Source organism: Cydia amplana, chromosome 16, assembly GCF_948474715.1.
Source record: "Cydia amplana chromosome 16, ilCydAmpl1.1, whole genome shotgun sequence".
Lineage (NCBI taxonomy): Eukaryota > Metazoa > Arthropoda > Insecta > Lepidoptera > Tortricidae > Cydia > Cydia amplana.
Genome location: NC_086084.1, coordinates 15602813 through 15624772, shown reverse-complemented (window position 1 = coordinate 15624772; position 21960 = coordinate 15602813). Strand labels below are relative to the sequence as shown.

The 21960-nt window shown below is 37.9% G+C and overlaps 2 protein-coding genes and 1 non-coding gene across 4 annotated transcripts in view; all 3 read right to left on the bottom strand.

Moving 5' to 3' along the window:
- LOC134655085 (phospholipid phosphatase 2-like) overlaps positions 1 to 11246 on the bottom strand; it is a 100974-nt gene extending 89728 nt beyond the window's left edge. The window contains exon 1 of the mRNA XM_063510548.1: positions 10955 to 11246. Within this exon, the coding sequence (XP_063366618.1) occupies positions 10955 to 11083 (129 nt within the window). The 5' untranslated portion in view covers positions 11084 to 11246. The remainder of the gene's footprint in view (positions 1 to 10954) is intronic.
- A 5036-nt stretch (positions 11247 to 16282) lies between these two features.
- LOC134655103 (uncharacterized) lies at positions 16283 to 21594 on the bottom strand. 2 transcript variants are annotated; one of them, XM_063510564.1, is made up of 4 exons: positions 21406 to 21594; positions 20194 to 20384; positions 18097 to 18210; positions 16283 to 16420 (listed from the first exon to the last, which is right to left on the bottom strand). In XM_063510564.1, exons 1-4 carry the CDS (start codon positions 21533 to 21535, stop codon positions 16286 to 16288), a joined length of 570 nt encoding a protein of 189 aa, XP_063366634.1. In that variant the 5' UTR covers positions 21536 to 21594; the 3' UTR covers positions 16283 to 16285. The 2 variants fall into 2 exon arrangements, with proteins under 2 accessions (XP_063366634.1, XP_063366635.1); XM_063510565.1 differs by lacking the exon at positions 21406 to 21594 and adding an exon at positions 21080 to 21191.
- On the bottom strand, positions 19467 to 19538 carry Trnae-uuc (transfer RNA glutamic acid (anticodon UUC)). The gene has a single exon. It is a non-coding gene; the product is annotated as a tRNA-Glu (tRNA).
- Positions 21595 to 21960: the final 366 nt, after the last annotated feature.

The following is a 21960-nucleotide window of genomic DNA, read 5'->3' as shown; positions in this document are numbered from 1 at the left end:
GACGTGTTGGATGACTAAAACAGCGTGTGTCTATGTTGCACCAAACCTAAGTTCCACTAGGTACTGCGAGGGTTCAGCATCAGCTCTATCTTGGGTACTGCCCTCCCAAGTCCTCATCAAGACATGTCGAATGACCAAAACAGCGTGTGTCTATGTTGCATCGAACCTAAGTTCCAGTAGGTACTGTGAGGATTCAGCATCAGCTCTATCTTGGGTACTGCTCTCCCAAGTGCTCATCAAGACGTGTCGAATGACCAAAACAGCGTGTGTCTATGTTGCACCAAACCTGAGTTCCACTAGGTACTGCGAGGGTTCAGCATCAGCTCTATCTTGGGTACTGCTCTCCCAAGTGCTCATCAAGACGTGTCGAATGACCAAAACAGCGTGTGTCTATGTTGCACCAAACCTGAGTTCCACTAGGTACTGCGAGGGTTCAGCATCAGCTCTATCTTGGGTACTGCTCTTCCAAGTGCTCATCAAGACGTGTTGGATGACCAAAACAGCATGTGCCTATGTTGCACCAAACATGAGTTCCACTAGGTACTGCCAGGGTGACAGCAAGTTTGAATGTTACTTATTCACAGAAACTTATTGTTAAATTGGGAATCGTATCGAAGGTGAGGTGGGTCAGAATCCAAAATTTTAACATACTATTGTAATCATCGTAGTGGACAATAAGGTCCCTTTTTATAGAAAATGACACATTTTTCGATTATTTTTAGAAGGCATTGAAAATGATATGATGGACAGGTGAATGACACTCAGTTCAGGTGAATGATGACAAGAAACCAGGTTAACGGCAACGGACACAGGTTACTGGAGCCTCTCGATAACCTGTCAATATTTTCAGTGGAATTTGTACTTATTTCTCGATAACCTGCTTCTACTATCGATAACCTGGGGACGAAATATCTTTCACCTGTCCTTGATGTCATTCACCTGAATTTTCAAACGCCTATATCTTCTAAACTAATTGAAGGAATTGCTTCCCTTCCACATTTTCTAATAGTTTAAGTTGCCTTTTAACGATCTCAATAAAAAAAAATGCGAAAATGCATAATTTTTGAAAAACATATATTTTAACCTGGCGGTGCCAACTTTTTGAGAAATGACCTTTGTGAGCTGAGATATCAAGCGCTCTGCAGATTTATAAAACTTTTGAGATACCTACTTTACCTCTTTGTTGAATGATAAACTTACCAATATAAAAAAACCGTTGCGTGCCGTTGCTATTTCAATAAGATTTACTATTAGGTACCTAGGTACATTTTTGTTGAAAATCTGTGCTCTTGTGATTTATTTTCTTTTTGATGCATTTATATATGTACTAAGTGTATAATTTATGGGGATAAGAGATGCAACGAAAATTCTAAGTGCGACTTTGTCTACGTAAAATTACCAATTCCATGGTTATTTTCACTCCCTTTTAACCCCCCTAAAAATTATTTCTGGGATAAAAATATCCTATGTCATTCCCCGGTACTGAAACTATCTCCATAGCAAATTTCATCTAAATCGGATCAGTGGTTAAAGAGTGAAGAGTTATATTAACAGACAGGCAGAGATACTTTCACGTTTATAATAGAGTCTGTGCGGAAAGAGAAGAGTCGTAGAATGTATTGGGCTCCATACATTCCACGACTCTTCTGTTTCCGCACAGACTCTAGTACCTAAGTTGTATGGATTTAGGTTTCGTTTGGAGATAAACGATTATAATTTGACTAGCATGACTAGGTCCCCTGATTAACATTAAAGAGGATACAAACGGATATAACGTCAATGCATATCAGATTGAATGATCAAGCAGGAGGTTTACCGCAAACCACGAATGAAGTTTTGCCTCGCTGTCACACTTACGTATGAATTTACAAGTGCGACAGAGAGGGAAAACTTCGTTCGGGCTTCGCGGTAGGCCCTCAGTTACCTTGATTTCGACCGTAGATGGTTATACGACGGTTACCAGGCGTATGATGGATCGCATTATCCATTTAATAAACTTGATATTGAATTTAAATTAAGTGGTACTCGTTTTAAATAAGCAGACACAACATCCTACATAATACGATGTCGTCAAAGCTTTGCTAGGTGCACGACTGGTGCTGCCCTCATTTTGTCGACTTTTCTACGTTAAATCTTATGGAGTAAAATTAGTTCAAGCGGCTGCCGCTAGTACTAATGTGAGACATTCCATAAGATTACCTGTGTTTGTGACAATCAGCGCTACTTGGGTTATTCCCACTAGTTACCACCAAGTTCTTACCAGTGGTAACTACCGGGAATTTTTTTCCTACCTTTTACCACTGGTAACTACTGGGAAAAATAATTCCCAGCAGTTACCACCAACTCGGTTTGGTGGTAACTAGTGGGAATTTTTATTACCAGTAGTTATTTTTTTAGACTTATTGTTATTTTGTTAGACTTAAATACTAATAAAAACAGTATTAAAATATAAAAAAATAAATATAGAGTGATTTAATAAATCATTATTAAGTCGATTAGTGTTTTAGTAAACTGCCCTAAAAGTGACGAAAAAATATTGAATCAGTTTAACCGGTACTAGTACAAAAACTATAATATATGCAAGGATAAATTTAATAATCCATTTAGGGCCACTTGCACCATCTCACTAACCCGGGGTGAAGCGGTTAAACCGTTAGCCCAGTGTCAAATTGTACTGGTAACTATGGTAACTCCAGGTTTAACCGGTTAACCCCGGGTTAGTGGAATGGTGCAAGTGGCCCTTAGATCATCTTTCAAGTGATTTTATTCGGTAATTCAAAATCACTCTATATTTATACTATACTATTTTATACTGTTTTTATTAATATTTAACTCTAACAAAATTTTGGTGGTAACTACTGGGAATAAAAATTCCCAGTAGTTACCACCAAACCGAGTTGGTGTTAACTACTGGGAATAATTTTTCCCAGTAGTTACCAGTGGTAAAAGGTGGGAAAAAAATTCCCAGTAGTTACCACTGGTAACAACTTGGTGGTAACTAGTGGGAATAACCCGCGCTACTTCTAATATTTAGGTATCTAAGTTTTTTTTAAATCTAATTAGATATTGTACATTTTATGATCAACTAGCGACCCGCCCCGGCTTCGCACGGGTTGACAAATTATACATAAACCTTCCTCTGGAATCACTCTATCTATTAAAACCGCATCAAAATCCGTTGCGTAGTTTTAAAGATCTAAGCATACATAGGGACGGACAGCGGAAAGCGACTTTGTTTTATACCATGTAGTGATTAGATATTTGTACATTTTATGGCCAATTAGTCTGGTTATTCGATCCTTGTACCTATATATTCGTGTGGACTAATACGGTTGGCAGCGTGACGGTATTGTGGTGTAAATGGCAGGAAACGGTAGCGTTGACCCACTCCTTTGTGTTGCACTGCTCCCAATACGAGCAGCTATTACTATATTTACTATTGACTAGTCTTTGGACAATTTAGACAGTGCCATCGCCCACACTGTTAACTGTACATGGGTGAACCTTATGCCTTTTGTAATAAGGCCCACCACCAGTTAGGAGTGCTGCTGTTTGTACATATATGGTAGGACTAAAGAAGGCCCGGTTCTTAAATAAAGCCTGCCTACTTTAATAACTTCATACTTTTAGTGTGTGTGCGGAAAGGGAAGAGTCGTGGAATGTAGGGAAGCCCATACATTTCACTTTTTGCACAGACTCTACAAGTGTTAAATTATGGGTTCAAATCAAATTACCAGGTAGACCAAATTGCAAGTTCATATGTGACGTCCCACGCGAAAGGGTACCTTATGAGGATTTCTAGTTTCCGAGATATTAAATGTTTTGTAAAAAGGTGAAAAATGCTCTATTTTTGTGTGAGTACAAACCTTGATGTTTAACATTTGTTTACCTGTTTTTATTTTTGTTTTATAAGTTATAAGCCTAGTAATGGCGGAGTGATTGAAAATTCTAAGGTAAAAAAAGTTTGGTAGAGAAGGCAAGGTGCAACCTTAGCGTAATTGTGAAATGGTAGCCTCAGAAATCCACGAGTTCTTTAGCTCCTTTAGCTCCGTGACAACACTGATTTTGCATACGAAAAACAAGGGAAAATATATGGCAATGGGGAAAATCCAATATTTTAAAATCAAAATGCACCTCGCGTGACCGTATGAGCGGCGCCAGACACGATGAGTCACTTTTAGAGGTGAATCGACTAAGTTATTTGACTTAAATATATTATATGCAGACATTACGAATTTTTGACTACCTTGTAAAAAAGAAAAGTGTATTTTTAAAAAGCAGAAACGTCTGCGATCGATGCTATTAAGCTTAGAAAAAAAAAAGAAAAGTGTAATTAAAATTTTTGACTTAATTTTTTTACAGTTTCAGATTTTTCCCTGTAGGTATTTGTAGTGTAAGACGATATTACTTGCCTAATTTCATAGTTATAGGTCAACGGGAAGTACCCTATCAATTTTAATTCCCTTGAGAGTGTCGAAATTTGCGTTTTTTGCGACATAAACGGCCGTATCTTTTTTTTACGTTTACTAGAAATTCGATTTTTTCACAGCTTCAAGGACTATAGGCCTGATATAAGGTATTAATTTCAACTCGATACGCTCACGCGTTCCCGAGATAAAATGTCTTGAGTGTCTTGACAGACAGACGGACAACAAAATGATCCTATAAGGATAAGGATTCCGTTTTTCCTTTTGAGGTACGGAACCCTATAAAATGATATAAGTAATAACATAATTTGATTTGTTCCGTAGTTAGAAAGTACCATTGGCCTAGGGTAGGTACACCTAAAAAAGAGTACTTACATGTGTAGGTAGTATTATCAGTATTAACTGACAGTGTGTAGAGGGTTTAAAACGGTGAATCAAACCGCGGTGCGTCTAAAGGAATGTTGAAGCAATCACTCAAGGCATTCCAACAGGCTTTACGAGCCTTTATGTCAAACTACAAGCGAATTTGAACTGTATACCTATAGTATAAAGTTTATAATTGTAGATGGAGAATACAAAATGCGCTTTTATGTTTTAATTAACTTTTATTGAAGTTTAGAATTAAATTAAATTACAGTGATCGCGGGACGTGTCGGTTAGTTCGGATCGAGAACGAAGAGAGAGAGTTGCCATATACATTTTTAAGGCAACTACAAATGTGTTGCTATATAATAAAAATACTTAAGCTAAGTTTACACTCTATATGTTTTGTATTAAACATAGTTGGGGCCAGGCAATATTACATACAGGTAAAGAGTGGACCCGCCAATAGAAACCTAAACATAAGGCAAGTTATTAATACTACATTACAGGTAAAGGACATAATTTAGTTATGGCTCTACGAAATATCTTATTATTAATCTTAACATCAGCTACCCTTACTAATCCGTCCCTACCAGGGAACGTTTTTACTATACGAGCCATTGGCCAATTTAATGGAGAGGTGTTCATATTCTTTACAATTACCAAATCACCTTCCTTTAAATTAGTTTGCTGGTATTTCCATTTGGGGCGGCTTTGTAGCTGGGTCAAATAACTTTGAGACCAAGTTTTCCAAAAGTCTTGCTTAAGCTTAGTGCACATTTTCCAAAATGGAACCCGATTTACTGAGGTTTCAGTGAGATCTATTTCAGGATAAGCAGTCAAGGCTGCGCCACAAATGAAGTGTCCAGGAGTTATATAATCACAATCATTAGAAATAGCAGATAGTATAGGTCTACTGTTCAAAATGCCTTCAATCTCTATGATTACAGTGTTTAGTTGTTCGTAGGTCAAACATAGATTGCCTACTATTCTTTTAAAGTGGTGTTTTACACTTTTAACGCCACTTTCCCAAATTCCTCCAAACGTTGGAGAATAACTCGGTATCCAATTAAATGTTATATAGTTATTTGAGCAATATTTGTTGACAGAGTCTCTACAATCTTTGGAGGAAAATAGGTCATACAAGTCTTTTAATGTATTAGAAGCACCTTTGAAGGTTTTTGCATTGTCACAAAATATGTTTGTGGGCATGCCACGCCGAGAAATAAATCGTTTAAGACATGCTAAGAAAGTTTCAGTCGTGAGATCAGAAACAAGTTCTAAGTGTATCGCTTTTACAGCAAAGCAAACAAAAAGCGCGATGTAGCCTTTTGTAATAATAGGTTTTCTAATGCGAGAAACCTTTACGTTAAACGGACCGCAGAAATCAATTCCTACATGCTGAAAGGGCCTGCTCTGAGTGATTCTTTTTTTAGGAAGATCTCCCATCAACTGCTTTGCTGCTTCAGCTTTCATACGTATACATTTTATACATTTATGCACCACCTTTTTTACCTCTCGTATACCATTCACAAGATGATGTCTCTGAGATAGAGAGCCTAATACTAGCCTAGCGCCTGCATGCATAAGTCTTAAGTGCTCTCGTTCTATAATGAGATCGGTAATAAAGGAGTTTTTTGGAAGTATAGTCGGATGCCGCTTGTCATAAGACAGGTTCTCTGCATTTTGCAGTCTCCCCACGGCTCTAATTACACCGTTTTTATCTAGAAATGCTAATTGATCACTAATTGTCACAGGCTTATTTTTTGAGAGCAGGACTAATTCTTTACTAAAATGCTCTGCCTGTGTACAACGTACTATCTTCAACATAGAGTCACGCAATTCCCTAGAAGTTAAATTTCTACTTGTTATTTTGTTGTCTTTGTTCAAGCAGTTATTGTAAAATCTATAAATAAAGCCTATTACTCTTTGAAGTTTATTCAAGTTAGAATAATTTTTTAATAAATCTAGAGGCTCTACATTTGTGGTATGGCACAAAATTCCCTCTACATCGTTAGAAGACGCATTCAATGAAGCACCATGCGAGTCTACATGTGTCATGATATCGTCATAATTAAATTCTTCTAAGTTTGTATGTGTATAATTTACATCACAAAGACTTGGCGAACCATGCCACCATAAATCACACTCCTGCAGCTTATGTGGTTCGACTCCCCTTGATAATAAGTCAGCAGGATTATCTTTTGACCTAACATACAGCCATTGTGAGTTTTCAGTAAGCTCTACTATTTGTTTGACTCTATTTTTTACATATATAGTACTTTTTACTGCCTCTGTTTTGATCCACCACAATACGATTTGGGAATCACTATAAAGATACATTTTATGAGGAACTCTATCTTTTAAAATCTTACTGACTCTACTTGCCAATTGCGCTAAAAGTAGAGCAGCAGAAAGCTCCAATTGAGGTATGGTGTGAGATTTAGAAAGTGGGGACACACGGGATTTGGAACACAACAAGTTCACTTGAACCGAGCCATCAGTCATAAAAACTCTTAGATAGAGACAGCTCCCGAAAGCTTTAAGAGATGCATCGGCATACCCTACTAGCTCTACATGTGATACTAATTTAAAATTTACACATCTATCTATTTTAATTTGACCCATTTGTTTTAAATTATTTAAAAAGTTTGACCAGTATAGGAACTTTTCATTTGGGATTGTAGAGTCCCAATCTTTACGCATAGAGCTATGGAGTTCTTGCATGAATAGTTTGGCCAGCACCATTACTGGGCCAATTAAACCAAGTGGGTCAAACATTTTCCCTATATAGCTGAGAATTTTTCTTTTTGTATTCAGTATTGTTGCCTCATCAACTGCAGGACAAGAGAAACTCAATTTATCTGAGTTTATTTCGAGTGTGAGACCTAATGTCTTCACGGTGTCGTTTTGACCTATCTCTACACTATCAATTTGTCTGTGCTCAACTGGTATATCGCTTAAAATTGGAGCGTGGTTCGAGCACCATTTATGTAACGAGAAACTACCTAACTCCAGAAGCTCTACAATTTGCCTTTTCAGCTCTTGAAGTGTCTCTACATCATCAGCGCCAGTCAACACATCATCAACAAATGTATTTTTATAAATAGCCTGAGCGGCCAAAGGAAATTGATCCTTATGCATATTTGCTAGCTCATTTAGAGCTCTTGTAGCTAAAAATGTACTCGATTTTAAACCGTACGTAACAGTTTGAAGCTGCAAGCAGTTGATAGGGTCTTTGGGCGATTCGCGCCATAATATGTTTTGAAGTCCGCGTTGATGTTCATTAATAAAAACATTGCGAAACATTTTTTTAATGTCACAAGTTAAAATAAAGGGATAAGTCCTGAATAAAATAAGGATATCAAAGAGCTCACTCTGTACAACAGGTCCGTTCAGCATGACTTGATTCAGCGATGTCCCATTTCTAGATCTCATTGATCCATCAAAGACCACCGTCACCTTCATCAATGCTTAGGATGTCCATTTGCACCTTTTCGTAATCTTTTAAGGTGGAAATAAGCTTCTCTTTACGCGCCTCTAATATATCGGCGCTGGCGGCTGCCAAAGCTACGGGATCCTTGACAAAACTGTCGATTCTTGTAATGGTTCCTTTGCACTGTGAGCGTATAACACGTAACTTTTTTAATTTCTCCATTTCGGTAGACATTTTAACCTGTATTTATGACGAACGAAGGCACAAACACTTTTAAACGAAGGCACAGAGACACGATTGCAGTTTGTTTTGATTTTTATTTGAACGTCAATGTCAAACGTGACAGATGACACAAAATGTCAAAAACCGCTGCGAAGTTCCGCAAGATGGCTGCGGTCCGCGCCAACTTCACTTTATATTGAAAAATGAGGAATGCCGGTGGTCGAAAAATTCGACATAAACCGAATTACTTGCGGTTTTTGATGATGCTCTTTTCTCCAATCCGTGTATGATTTTCGTTCTATTATAGATAGAACGAAGTTGCAGGCCAGCAGCGCCAGCCTAGGCACTGCCACGACGAGATACCAGCCGGTATAGACGGCCAGCCAGCTCGCGCACACACTTGCCGCGAACACTATTTCGACGAAACATCGTACACTGATACTTTTCCTTTGAAGGACCACTTGCGCATGGAGAATACAAAATGCGCTTTTATGTTTTAATTAACTTTTATTGAAGTTTAGAATTAAATTAAATTACAGTGATCGCGGGACGTGTCGGTTAGTTCGGATCGAGAACGAAGAGAGAGAGTTGCCATATACATTTTTAAGGCAACTACAAATGTGTTGCTATATAATAAAAATACTTAAGCTAAGTTTACACTCTATATGTTTTGTATTAAACAGTAGATAATAATAGCAGGAATAGAGATAACACACAGGTAAGCTTATAAACTGGCCAATTAGGTAAACTTAAAATCATTTTTGAATTTAAACCTTATTAATATAGTGTTATGGTACAATTTCCACTGAAAGGCGTCTTAATAAAATTGTTATGTGGACGTCGTGGTCTTGGGTGACATGCATTGTGAGTTCAGGTGCAAAAAGTTGTAAGTAAAAAATGCGCAATGTAAACGTATGGTGGTTTTAAAAAAATGTCGCTACTGACATTTTTCATTTTTATTACAGCTTTTGTTTGTACTGCGAGTAGGTATACATATTTATAAAATAACGAAATATTATCTTTTTTCATGTGTGGTGTAGATACAAGTCCTCGTTAACTTTGTACCATAGGCAGTTTTGCCAGTTTTATTATTAAAAAAAAACATGACACTTTGAATGTAATAAAACAAATATGTACATGTCTATTGCCGACACAAATCTAGAATCCGATAGCAATGCCAATGGCACGTTTGTATTATCCAATATCTACATATAACGTGGGAGTTGTTTTTCTTAGAAATATCTATTCTGTTGCCGGTAACGCACAAAAAACATGGACCGTGGGAATATCGCTATCCGACTTTACACAAAAAGATGGTACAATTGTAGTCGTTTCTTTTTATTTGCAGAACGTGAAATGAATAAAGTACCCACTCGTATTGTTTACTATGTAGTTCAGTATTTATGTTGTGTTGAGAAAATTTGTTTTTGAGCACTGTCACGTTTTAAATTCACGTCAAGTCACGTTATAATGTAGGATTATGACGTCGATAAACAGTTTTCATTGGTTGTTTCTCTAAATTCACTTTCACATACGTAAATAAGAGTCGTATAAAAAAAACGTTGTCTCTACTATTCTTTCACATCAAAGGCTTATCTTTGAATTAGGTAGATATTTATCTGCACCTACATTGCCTTATGGATTAGTAAACACCACCCCCCTTAATGACAGAGGTACCCACTATGTTAAACATTATGATGTCATCACTCATCAATGACACATCTAGTGAACCTAATTGCAAGTATTATGTACCGTTTTTTGAATCTAGCTAATCTATTATTTGTAAAACATTAATCGTTTTTAATTTAACCCATCTCGATAATCATTAGGTAGGTACATACTTTTATCCATATTTAATAGAAAGAAGGATTTAATTAATTAACCTATACACACACAGCATTAATCACCTGCTGCTGACGCAAGGGCAAAACTACGTATCTAAGATATAATATAAACACATTAAAATGCAGTTAATACCTAATATATACTTCGATAAAATAATTTCTGTAATATGCAATTACATCAACTACTTGAAACTGTTTAAAAGAAGGTAGGTTTTCGTAACAATGTTCACTTCCTGTTTTCTTATTCTTGGGCGTAAAAGACAAAATATTGCTAAACACGAAAAACCAAGTCGCAATACTAATATAACTTTATTGTTAAATGTTCCGGGTATCAAAATGGGCTCTACGGCGTAAGAATTATTACATAATCTGTGTCTACGGTATGATCCAGCTTCGATTTCTTCCTGAAAGGATTGTACAAGATTTAAAGCCTTGACAACGCGCATGTGACTACTCTGCAGTTGCAGCTTTCGCTTGTTTTAATTGCTAAAAATCAAGCGAAATGTACATTTATTGGATCTCGATGTAGTATTTTAATGAACTTGGTCGTGTATAAAATAGGAACAATACGTTTACATCACCGATTCGCACATGTTTTCCTCCTTCGCCACAGATTATATAACACCCACTTAAGTTAGCGTAAAACTTAAAAACACACTTACAACCACATCCAAATTGGCCACATCCAACGTAGAGGTCGAAGACATATCAATAGGCACACTATACACCGCCGGCTCTGGCACCACTTTGCTGCGCCTCGCACCAAACCACACTTTTACACTGCGCACCATTTTGAAGAACACTACTTCAAAACAAAAGACTGTCGCCGAGGGAAAACTTTACAACTGTTGTGAAAACAAAAGTGTCGAGTTTTTCCACAAAAACAAAACACGAGCGTGGAAATTAGACGCGAACGGTGCGCGTGCGACTCGCTATAGCGGGCGCGATCGAATGACAAGCCTTTGGTCATTATTGGCGCGAAACCTCCAGGTAATATCGATATCTTATGCCGACGGATTAAGGTAGAAAATTGTACGCGTTTTAGATATTATCTGCGAAGCTTTAACGACCCGGGTACAGGTAAATTAAAATGAACTAATTTAAAATGGCGGCGGTTGTGTGAGGCGAATGGTCAGTTACGACGTTATTCGTTTGGGGCGTTGGGATGGTTGCATGTTGGGATGCAAAAACGATTTTACTGTTAAAAAATGTGCGAATTTATGGCGAGAACCAGAACCAGACTAGCAGCCATAATCGAACTTTAAGATACGTCAGTAAATAGGAACAAAAAAAACTATAGGTACTCTTCTTTTGGGTGCTAGTAGGTACTAGTAAGACAAAGATAGTATGATTCTCTCTGTCAATGTTTGAAATCAAACAGACCTTTGACACACTATATCGAAACGATATGGATTGGGTCAGTGTCAAACAAGTGTCAAAAGTGACGTTTGAGATTTCCAATCCGTTTCGATATCTAATATTTGACGTATCTTAAAGTTTGAGTATGGCCGTAGGTGTATTATGGTTCTAGATAATAGACCCTGAACATAAGGATGTTCAGATATTTGTGAGCACCTTAGCCGCATCTATATATCTGAAGGCGACTATCCCTTGGCTAGTCCCCCTGGTCATCCCAGGGCTATTATATAAGTAACCGCGAAAATCGAAGTTCGTCAATGGCGGGCATTTTCTCTGTCACTCTAATTACGTCTTAATGAGAGTAAAAGAGAAAGATCCCCGGTGTGATTTTCTTGATATTTTTGCATAAGTTCATTGGCCCGTGTATCGACGCAGTCATTAATAAGAAACGGCATCACTTAGCATTTCAAATGTGACATTTGTATGAGTGAAAGTTTGACAAGGCGATCACCTTGTTTGTATTGCAATGTACAGTCGCAATCAGATATTATATCGGAGCGGCTAAGGCGGTCACAAATATCTGAACACGCCTCTATGTCAGGGCGTTAGAGTTCGTGTTCAGATATTGTGAACACCTTGGCCGCTCCGATATATCTGCGACTGTAACACTAACTGTGTGTGACTTAACATATAATTTAGCGTTGAAGGTTGAAGACAATTATAAATAAAGGTAAAACATAGGTATAACAAACAAAGGTAAAGCAATAAACAAATAACTAAAATACCTACCACTGCTAACTGACAGTTCGTAAACCTTATTACAAAGGCATAAGGTCCACCGAGGGATTAAGAATGAAATGAAAATGTAGGTGCTAAAGAGAGAAAACGTCAAAATACTACGAAAGTGTGACGTTTCATTTTGAAAAGTCAAAATTAAAATCGAAATGATACTTAAAATAAGGGATGGAGAAAATATTATGAGTTCCCCACGAACAACGAATAAATTTTCATGAAAAAAAGTTTTAATAGAGACGGGAAATTACGAAAATTTTATTTTTAATGTTCGCTACACATTCAGTTGCAAGAAATAGGTGGGGAAACCGAGGTGAGTTAAAACAGAGGTAGGGTGAAACAATTCGCAAATGATCCGTCAATATGCTTCCTTGTCTTAAAACGTTTATAAATAACGCATTATTGACGATGACGTTGTTTCAACTTACCCCATTAAACTCACCTCGGTCTCCTCTCTCCTTACGGAAAATATTTTCTATTTTTAGGGTTAAGTATGAGATATTTCCAAAAAATTCAGCATCATCTATTTCGGCTATTATAAATATTATAATCATCATCTTCCTCGCGTTGTCCCGGCATTTTGCCACGGCTCATGGGAGCCTGGGCTCCGCTTGGCAACTAATCCCAGTAGACCCAGTAATTGGCGTGGACACTAGTTTTTACGAAAGCGACTGCCATCTGACCTTCCAACCCATCAGAGGGTAAACTAGGCCCGTATTGGGATTAGTCCGGTTTCCTCACGATGTTTTCCTTCACCGAAAAGCGACTGGTAAATATCAAATTATATTTCGTACATAAGTTCCGAAAAACTCATTGGTACTAGCCGGGGTTCGAACCCGCGACCTCCGGATTGCAAGTCGCACGCTCTTACCGCTAGGCCACCAGCGCGTTTTCGCTAGGCCACCAACGCTTTTTCGGCTATTATAATATTTATAATATATATAGCAAGTTATTTTTCCTTAACTACCTTAGCACGATTTTGAATGACTAAACAGTTCTTGTTGTTTTTCTAGGAACAATGTCAGATTCATCCTACACATATTATCATACAATCAAAACTCGGTTGGAATTTCGCATCCTGCACATAACTCCATTTTTAAACGATTATGTGCCGTGACTCATAATTTAGGCATTTTGGTTAGGTACCTATTAAACATAACGGGTCTGCCAAAGGCTATACTATAAAATGTCATTCAATTGAACTTACAAACTATGTAAACCACAGACTTGTCATTTTCGCGCTCGCGCTTGACAGACAGCTGAAGTGTGCGAAAGGGAAGCCATCACGTATATGAACATCTCACGAGTGCGAAAGAGTCAGACTACGAATGAGAAAACGTGACCATTTTTGAGTTTGACGACGGCCGCTGACGGCCAAGAGCGTATCACCGTAATTTTTAATTTGAAAAATATAAACAAATCAGGAAGAAAACTATTAAATAAAGTAATACAGTGAGGATGGTGTTTCGTAGTGTGCCGGATTGCAGTGTCACGGGGTTAAATAATCCAAGCAAATACTCATTTCACATGTAATTTTGATATTCCGAGCGAAATTTTCTTAACGATATTTTGTCAAATTAACAGCATAAAGAGTGTAAGAAGCCGGTTTATACAGTTCATTACAAGTTTTTCTTCCGTTGTGTGCTAATATTTTATCATATTAGTCAATAATTTAGATGACGTATTCCCTGCAGTCTTACCGTGTAGTCTTACCGTTGTGTAAAAACATAAACTGTTACTTTACGCTAGGGCTTGACCAAATTTTCATATGACAGTACCGATAACTCGTCGGTATATTAATAGTGACTGAATATTTTGATAGCACACGCAGTGCAAGTGTTATTTATACCTCATAACGTCGTCGTTGAATTTTGACGTTAATAACACTTGCACTGCGTGTGCTATCAAAATCGTTGCAGACTTTTCTTGATCTAACTCTTCAGTTTATAATAAAAAAACCGGCCAAGTGCGAGTCGGACTCGCGCACGGAGGGTTCCGCACCATCAACAAAAAATAGAGCAAAACAAGCAAAAAAACGGTCACCCATCCAAGTACTGACCCCGCCCGACGTTGCTTAACTTCGGTCAAAAATCACGTTTGTTGTATGGGAGCCCCACTTAAATCTTTATTTTATTTTGTTTTTAGTATTTGTTGTTATAGCGGCAACAGAAATACATCATCTGTGAAAATTTCAACTGTCTAGCTATCACGGTTTGTGAGATACAGCCTGGTGACAGACGGACGGACGGACGGACGGACGGACGGACGGAAAGCGGAGTCTTAGTAATAGGGTCCCGTTTTTACCCTTTGGGTACGGAACCCTAAAAACACATTTGAATGAAAAGTAGTCTATAAAGCAATGTAACATGACATCACTATTTTTGATCTCACATAGACAATTGACGCACACACTTGCATTTCATTTTTGGTCGCACTTTTGAAGATTGACAGTTGTTCTTGTCTATTCTAATTCTATGATGTAAACAAAAGTTACTAGTAAATTGACATTCAGTGTCAATTTTAGTATGGCGGTTTGTTTACGTAGTTAGCAAGGTCTATTGAATGACACTTTACATACTGTTACTATAAATACTATTACTTATTCTGTGCCAAAGGTCAGTAAAATATGTGTGGTTAAAATGTATCGACTTTTTGACCTTATTACCAAAATACAGTGGTAATCCAGAATTAAAAAAAAGTAAACTGACATTGCCGATTATATGTTTTTCAATAGGTACCGTAATCCTATAAAAACAATTTTGTATTTTCTATATAATCTTATAAATGCGAAAGTGTGCCTGTCTGTCTGTCTGTCTACCTGTCTGTCTGTCTGTTACCTCTTCACGCTTAAACCGCTGAACTGATTTAGTTGAAATTTGGTATGAAGATAGTTTGAGTTCCGGGAAAGGACATAGGATATTTTTTATCTCATAACTCACCCCTTAAGGGGGTGAAAAGGGGGGTGGAAATTTGTATGGGCAATCAATAACCGCTGAACCGATTTAGTTGAAATTTGGTATGGAGATAGTTTGAGTCCCGGGAAAGGACATAGGGTAGTTTTTATCCCAAAAATCTCCTTTTAAGGGGGTGAAAAGGGGGGTGGAAGTTTGTATGGGGAATCGTTAATAAGCAGATTGGGTAAAAATAAGCCACGCAAATTACTAACTCCACGCAGACGAAGTCGCGGACAAAAGCTAGTAAGTACATAATCAATACGAAACGAACGCGTTAAAATCTAATTTATGAGTCTCATCAGAAATAATTGGCAATAAATATACATCAATTTACAACAGTCTATGAGCTTTATTTTATGGTTCAGCCATTGTTTTCTAGACTTGGGCAAAAGTGGGCATAAAATTATTAAGTCACATGATTCGACGCGCTCTCGTTTGAAAACGACGTTCTGAAATAGCATGAAATTGGACATGAACATTCATGTAACACATACAGGCGTACAGTCGCCATCAGAAATATCGGAGCGGTCAAGGCGTTCACAAATATCTGAACACGCCTCTATTGTCAAGGCGTTAAGGGGCCCACTGGCCCACGGATGGTATCGGCGGCCTGTCAGTTACAACAAAAACTTGACAGTTCCGAACAACTGACAGGCCGATACCGTCCGGCGGACTGTTAATTAGTGGGCCCCTTTAGAGTGCGTGTTCAGATAATGTGAACACCTTCGCCGCTCCGATATATCTGATGGCGACTGATTTTAATTACATCATTGATTTTTTTGGGGGTTGGTTCGTGTGACTCTTTAGCATTTATTCTCATTGACCTGTCTATTTATGATCTAGAAATTCTAGAATACGAGTATGAAGGATGGTATACGTTATAATCCCTCAGAAAATGTTATATTCCTCAATACGCTTGTAGAGCGTGATTTTCATCTTGATGATGGCGAGGAGCCATTCCGGGAGCAGCGTCACGTAGCGGATATCGTGCGAAGTTCGCTGACTTTCCACCCGGAATTTAATCTGCAACAACACATCTTACTTTAATAACAAAACTTCCGTGAGACAAAGACATATTAAATATATTAAAAACGGACGGTATACGTGAGTGACCCGTTTTTAATACATTTAATCCATCTTACTTTCAGGAAGCGCTGGTGGCCTAGCGGTAAGAGCATGCGACTTGCAATCCGGAGGTCGCGGGTTCAAACCCCGGCTCGTACCAATGAGTTTTTCGGAACTTATGTACGAAATATAATTTGATATTTACCAGTCGCTTTTCGGTGAAGGAAAACATCGTGAGGAAACCGGACTAATCCCAACAAGGGCCTAGTTTACCCTCTGGGTTGGAAGGTCAGATGGCAGTCGCTTTCGTAAAAACTAGTGCCCACGCCAATTACTGGGATTAGTTGCCAAGCGGACCCCAGGCTCCCATGAGCCGTGGCAAAAATGCCGGGACAACGCGAGGAAGATGAATACATCTTACTTTCATCAATAGCTGCGTAGGGGGCGCCACTACCACAATGTCCACAATCCATCACAATATGAGGGTCTACCGCGAAACAAGACAATCAAAATTTCGTTATAACCTCTCTATTGCATATTCGAGCGATAAAGAGGCAGATAACTAAATTTCGAATTTCGCGTTTCCCGGTAGGTCCTGTGTTACAAACAAACTGCCTTGATGCATCAATGCCATATTGTATTGTCTGAGAAAACTTGTCAAAAAACAGTTTATAAGGCGCAGTATGTAAAAGTTACTCTATGGTTTACGAAAGGCGCTACGCTGCGTCTTACGTAAGCGAACAACTCGAGAACGCGAAGCGAAGCGGCGCGGCGCGTCGGGCCCACGGCGTTCGCGTTCGCAACGAGATCGCCCATGTAGGATACTTCTATAGGTATCAAAGTCAAAGTCAAAGTCAAAAATATCTTTATTCATGTAGGCCTAGCAACAAGCACTTATGAATCGTAACATACTTATAAATTATCTTAAGCTAATTATCAGAGCAATTTATTGATGTTATTATTAACACAAATATAAGAATTTCACAAAAGGATCGTCAAACATGAAAAAAAAATTGTATAAAAAATACTAGTCTAGAATGTTTCTAGAATAAAATCTAAATGTCAAATAAATAAATAAAAAACACAAAAGAAGTACAAATATCGGAATATTCGGAATATCAATTTCCTCATCATTAATCAAATATACCTAATATATAAATAATCATTTCGAATAACAATTAATCCCACGTTGTTTTATCATTCATGTAGTCTTGTGTGGTATAATACGCTTTAGATATAAGTTTACGCTTTACATAATTCTTAAATTTATTAATAGATAATTCAGTAATATGGTTTGGAAGTTTATTATAAAATCTCACACAAAGGATTGATTCACCCCGCGTCGCATCGCTTCGCTTCGCGTTCGCGTGTTGTTCGCCTACGTAGTACGCTGCGCTAGTGCTGCACTCTGGCGGCAGAACATTGCAGTAATACTCCCTATTCCTAATATTCCTATATTAATAAGCTTATAAGCTAATAAGCTTATACGAAGCCGGTGTTGCTCGAAGGCTTATACGGTATCCCACTACTGGGCAAAGGCCTGAAAGGCCTCCCCCCCTCGATTTTCATTCGTCTCAGTTTTGAGCAATCTCCGGCCAGTCGTTGAGATACATATATTATGTGTACCTACTTACCACAGGAACTGGCGCGTTTTTGGACGGATGAGTGTACTGTTCTTGAACCCTAAAGTAGACTGTAGCTGTTGCTTGAGGTATGGGGTACTTGATTGTAGGCTGGCTGAATATGGCCTATAACAATAGATATTATTGCACAAAAACACAACAAAAACAAGTACAAAATGCGGACTTAATACCTTGAGGCATTCTCTACCAACCGCCGTGTTGAAAAATACTAGTAAAAAAATATTATAGAAATCATTGATATAGTATAAAGAACTGGATACCCAATCAGCCGCCAAAAATGGCCCCACAAAAGTGATGTCAAAACAGATCATGCATTACTTTTTCGTTTAGTCTTGTTTGAAACGCTCAAATGTGAAGTTGTCAACAATTACGAAATGTGCCGTTAAAATATGTAAAAATAACAATGATAAAGCAAGGAAAAAGGATGGAATGTATTTCTTTCGGTTAGTTCTTTGGATAGCATTACATAATTTATGTAATCTGGTGGTAATTTTATGGTTTTGAATAAATTAATTTGTTAGTACCAAAGAAGGGATGTTAAGGAACAAAAATCTAATGAGTCGATGTGAGGTCAATATTTTTTTATATTTTTATATGGAATTCATAAGAAATAATATTATGTTTAAATTCAAGATTTCCAAGAAAACCTATGCGACGTGCAAAGTGGACTGCTATTTAATTATAGCAAGAGATAGGGGTGATGCAGTTTTAAACAAGGCAAAACGGCACTTGTGTGTTCGGCCCATTTCCCTGTTTCCGACATATACACCACCAATAAGGGCTTATATCGACTAACTGTAAATGCTAAACCTGTCGGAACACAGTGACAACCACAGGATTTTTTTTATAAAGTATAGGTAGACTTTATAAAAAAAATCCAATCAGTATCTAAATGTCCCCGTGCACCCGCGCTATGAGTAAATGTAGATCTTAAATACACAGTTATTTAATAAGTAGAATTTATTTCAAGGAAATTATTATTTAAAGACGTATACTTACGAATTAAAAATTTGATTTGTTTGAATTTGAACCACGAATTAATTTTATTTGAGCTCCCGATTAAATTAAATTTGTTTTATTTATTACTTCAATTGGTTTTCCTGTACAGTAATACATATTAAAGTGTACCAAAGTGACTCCATTCGTTCATTATTCTCGTTTGACGTACCTACATACGTTACGTAGTGCCATCGGACTAAATTTTTTAACAGTGTTGGTACTTATGTTTGCAAATTTGACACTTAATGCTTACGACATTAAGCTCTTTTCTGTACGAAACATTTATCTTGACTCAAGACTTGATTAGTAGCGGCAAACGACAATGCTATTGTAACGATTAAGAAAAATAAAATAAAAAAGTATTCCCGTACCGGGAATCGAACCCGAGCCTCCTGGGTGAAAGCCAGGTATCCTAGCCACTAGACCATACGGGAGATACTGATGCATCCGAAATTGGGTGTCAAAAGCTACACGCCCCGTAATGGAGTGACGTCAACGTTCGATAATTCATAGTTTTATCTTCAATATTTATCTTGGAATGTTTTTATTTCCGTCACTTTATATACCTATAACATTTGCAATTTTGAATGGAATTACAATAATAATGTGTGGAGAAGACAAAGATTTTTTTTAACATTAAGATGTTTATGTGTTTAAAAAAAGTTGCAATACTAATACTAGAGGGTCAAGCAATAATTATCAATATTATCATACGATGTTTCTGTCATTGTCATTGCCAATAACCTTTTTTTACATACTTATCTAACAATCATGAGTATATGTTCCGTGGATATTAGTCAGGCCAGGGGAGCCTTCAGAAACACATTCCGCATATTTTAATATACCTCATCAATCATCATACTAGTAGTAATCAGTAATCTCATCAAAGAAATCTTCGTGTAGTTGAGAGCGAACATAAATAATGTAAGCTTTCAGTGGTACCTGATAGATCATCAATTAAGTATAAAAGGGAAATGAGGTACCTCATAGTAGTTAGTAATGAGAAGTTTCATCAATTTCCATTGATGAACACTTCCGTGTTCTTGTATTAGTTGATGGCGAATGGGGTATAAAAAGAAAATGAGGTACCTCATAGTAGTAGTAATGAGAAGTTTCATCAATGGAAGTGTTCTTGTAGTTGATGTTGAACATGAAGAGGTGAGTCAGCTTCCAGTGGTATCTGATGGTGTCGTCGATGAGCTGTTCTGCTGTGAGGGCCAGGGGAGCTCGGAGGCCGGTCACGTCCAGCTTGGGTTTACCGCCGAAGAGTTCACGGCAGCCTGGAGATGGAAGAACGGTAACAATGTTAACCTTTTGGACGCCAATTACCGATAAGTACCTATATCATATCCGCACCGTAGGTTCAACGCCAAAGACCGATTAATCAGTCACATATCACAGAGCAACATAGACCTACGTGCATATGCATAAAGTTAAATTTCAGTTTTGACACTTCGGTGAAGTGGCGTCAGCGTGACAGCTTTTGTGTTTGACACGGCGTCGAAAAGGTTAAATATCAATGCTTTCTACTTCAGCCTTACCAGTATCTGTCTGTCTGTCTGTCGTCGCCTGCCTTGTTCGGTTGTCTGTCGTGAACTGGTCTGATTTTTGTCTTGTAACTCTGCCTGTCTGTGTGTCTGTCTGCTTCACGCTTGTTGCGAACGCAACCTTTATATTTGTATTATAAAATCTGAATATATTTGGTGCTTTAGAAAAACCTTCCGATTACTAGCCGAGCCCGACGTCTGCGTTTAGCTACGTATTGCATTAGGATTAGGAATATATTGAGATTTTATACAAATATAAAGGTTGCGTTCGCAACAACGCTTAAACCGCAAATCGCTTTCCATGAGGTCTGGAGATAGTTTGAAACTTTGAAGCCCGGGGAAGCGAAAAGGATAGTTTTTATCAATCGTCATTATTTGACGGAGATGAAGTTGCGGGTAGAAGCTAGAGTAAAGAAGGTAAACTTTACGTGCAAGTTCCTTCAGCGTCTGCCTCTCCCCCTCCCCTAACTGTTCCTTAGCTCTGTTCATAACTTACACCACGGTGTCCAAAGCCACCTCTTCTATAGGTTGCAGCTCTGGTATCCCTACTATGTTTATGTTTCAAATGTGAAAGTAACTCTGTCTGTCTGTGTATCTGCCTGCTACCTCTTCACGCTTACCGCAAATCGATTAACATGAGGTCTGGAGATAGTTTGAAGCCCGGGGAAGGGAAAAGGATAGTTTTTATCAATCGTCATCATTTGACGGAGATGAAGTTGCGGGTAAAAGCTAGAGTAAAGGAGGTACACTTTACGTGCAAGTTCCTTCAGCGTCTGCCTCTCCCCTAACTGTTCCTTAGCTCTGTTCATGACTGACACCACGGTGTCCAGAGCCACCTCTTCTATAGGCTGCAGCTCAGGATAAGGTTCGGACTTTAAATCCATCGTTGAAAATAAATTGCAAATAGATATAAGATAAATGATTAAATAAACGCTCGGATAATGTCAATGTCTGAGTGACAGGTTTATCTTTTTCTAAGATAAGTTTTATTAACTCCTTGATATTGAAAAAGTTATTGTTATCAAGCAAAGTCTTGTATACGGCGCTTGTAACACATAACGTAACAGGCGTATGTTTTCATATATGTTATAAATAAAATACGTAGGTATGCGAGGTAAATAGAGTTGAGTTGAATGCCTCCTTGATCCGCATAGTTTTAATTAAATTATTAATATCTGGGAGACCGAGCTTTGCTCGGAAAAATATTATAAAAACTCAAAACTGCGCGTTTTCACAGAGATAAAAGACCTAGATTGTTTTTTCACATAGCAAATTTCATCGAAATCATTAGAGCCGTTTCCGATATCAC

What these genes read in the sequence shown, in the direction of transcription:
- LOC134655103 (XM_063510564.1), bottom strand. Translation starts at nt 21,535, where the DNA reads ATGGATTTAAAGTCCGAACCTTATCCTGAGCTGCAGCCTATAGAAGAG. An exon ending in CTCATTACTACTACTATGAG is followed by an intron (nt 18,211 to 20,193) that starts GTACCTCATTTT and finishes CTATTGTTATAG; the next exon opens with GCCATATTCAGCCAGCCTAC. An exon ending in AAAACGCGCCAGTTCCTGTG is followed by an intron (nt 16,421 to 18,096) that starts GTAAGTAGGTAC and finishes GTGTTGTTGCAG; the next exon opens with ATTAAATTCCGGGTGGAAAG.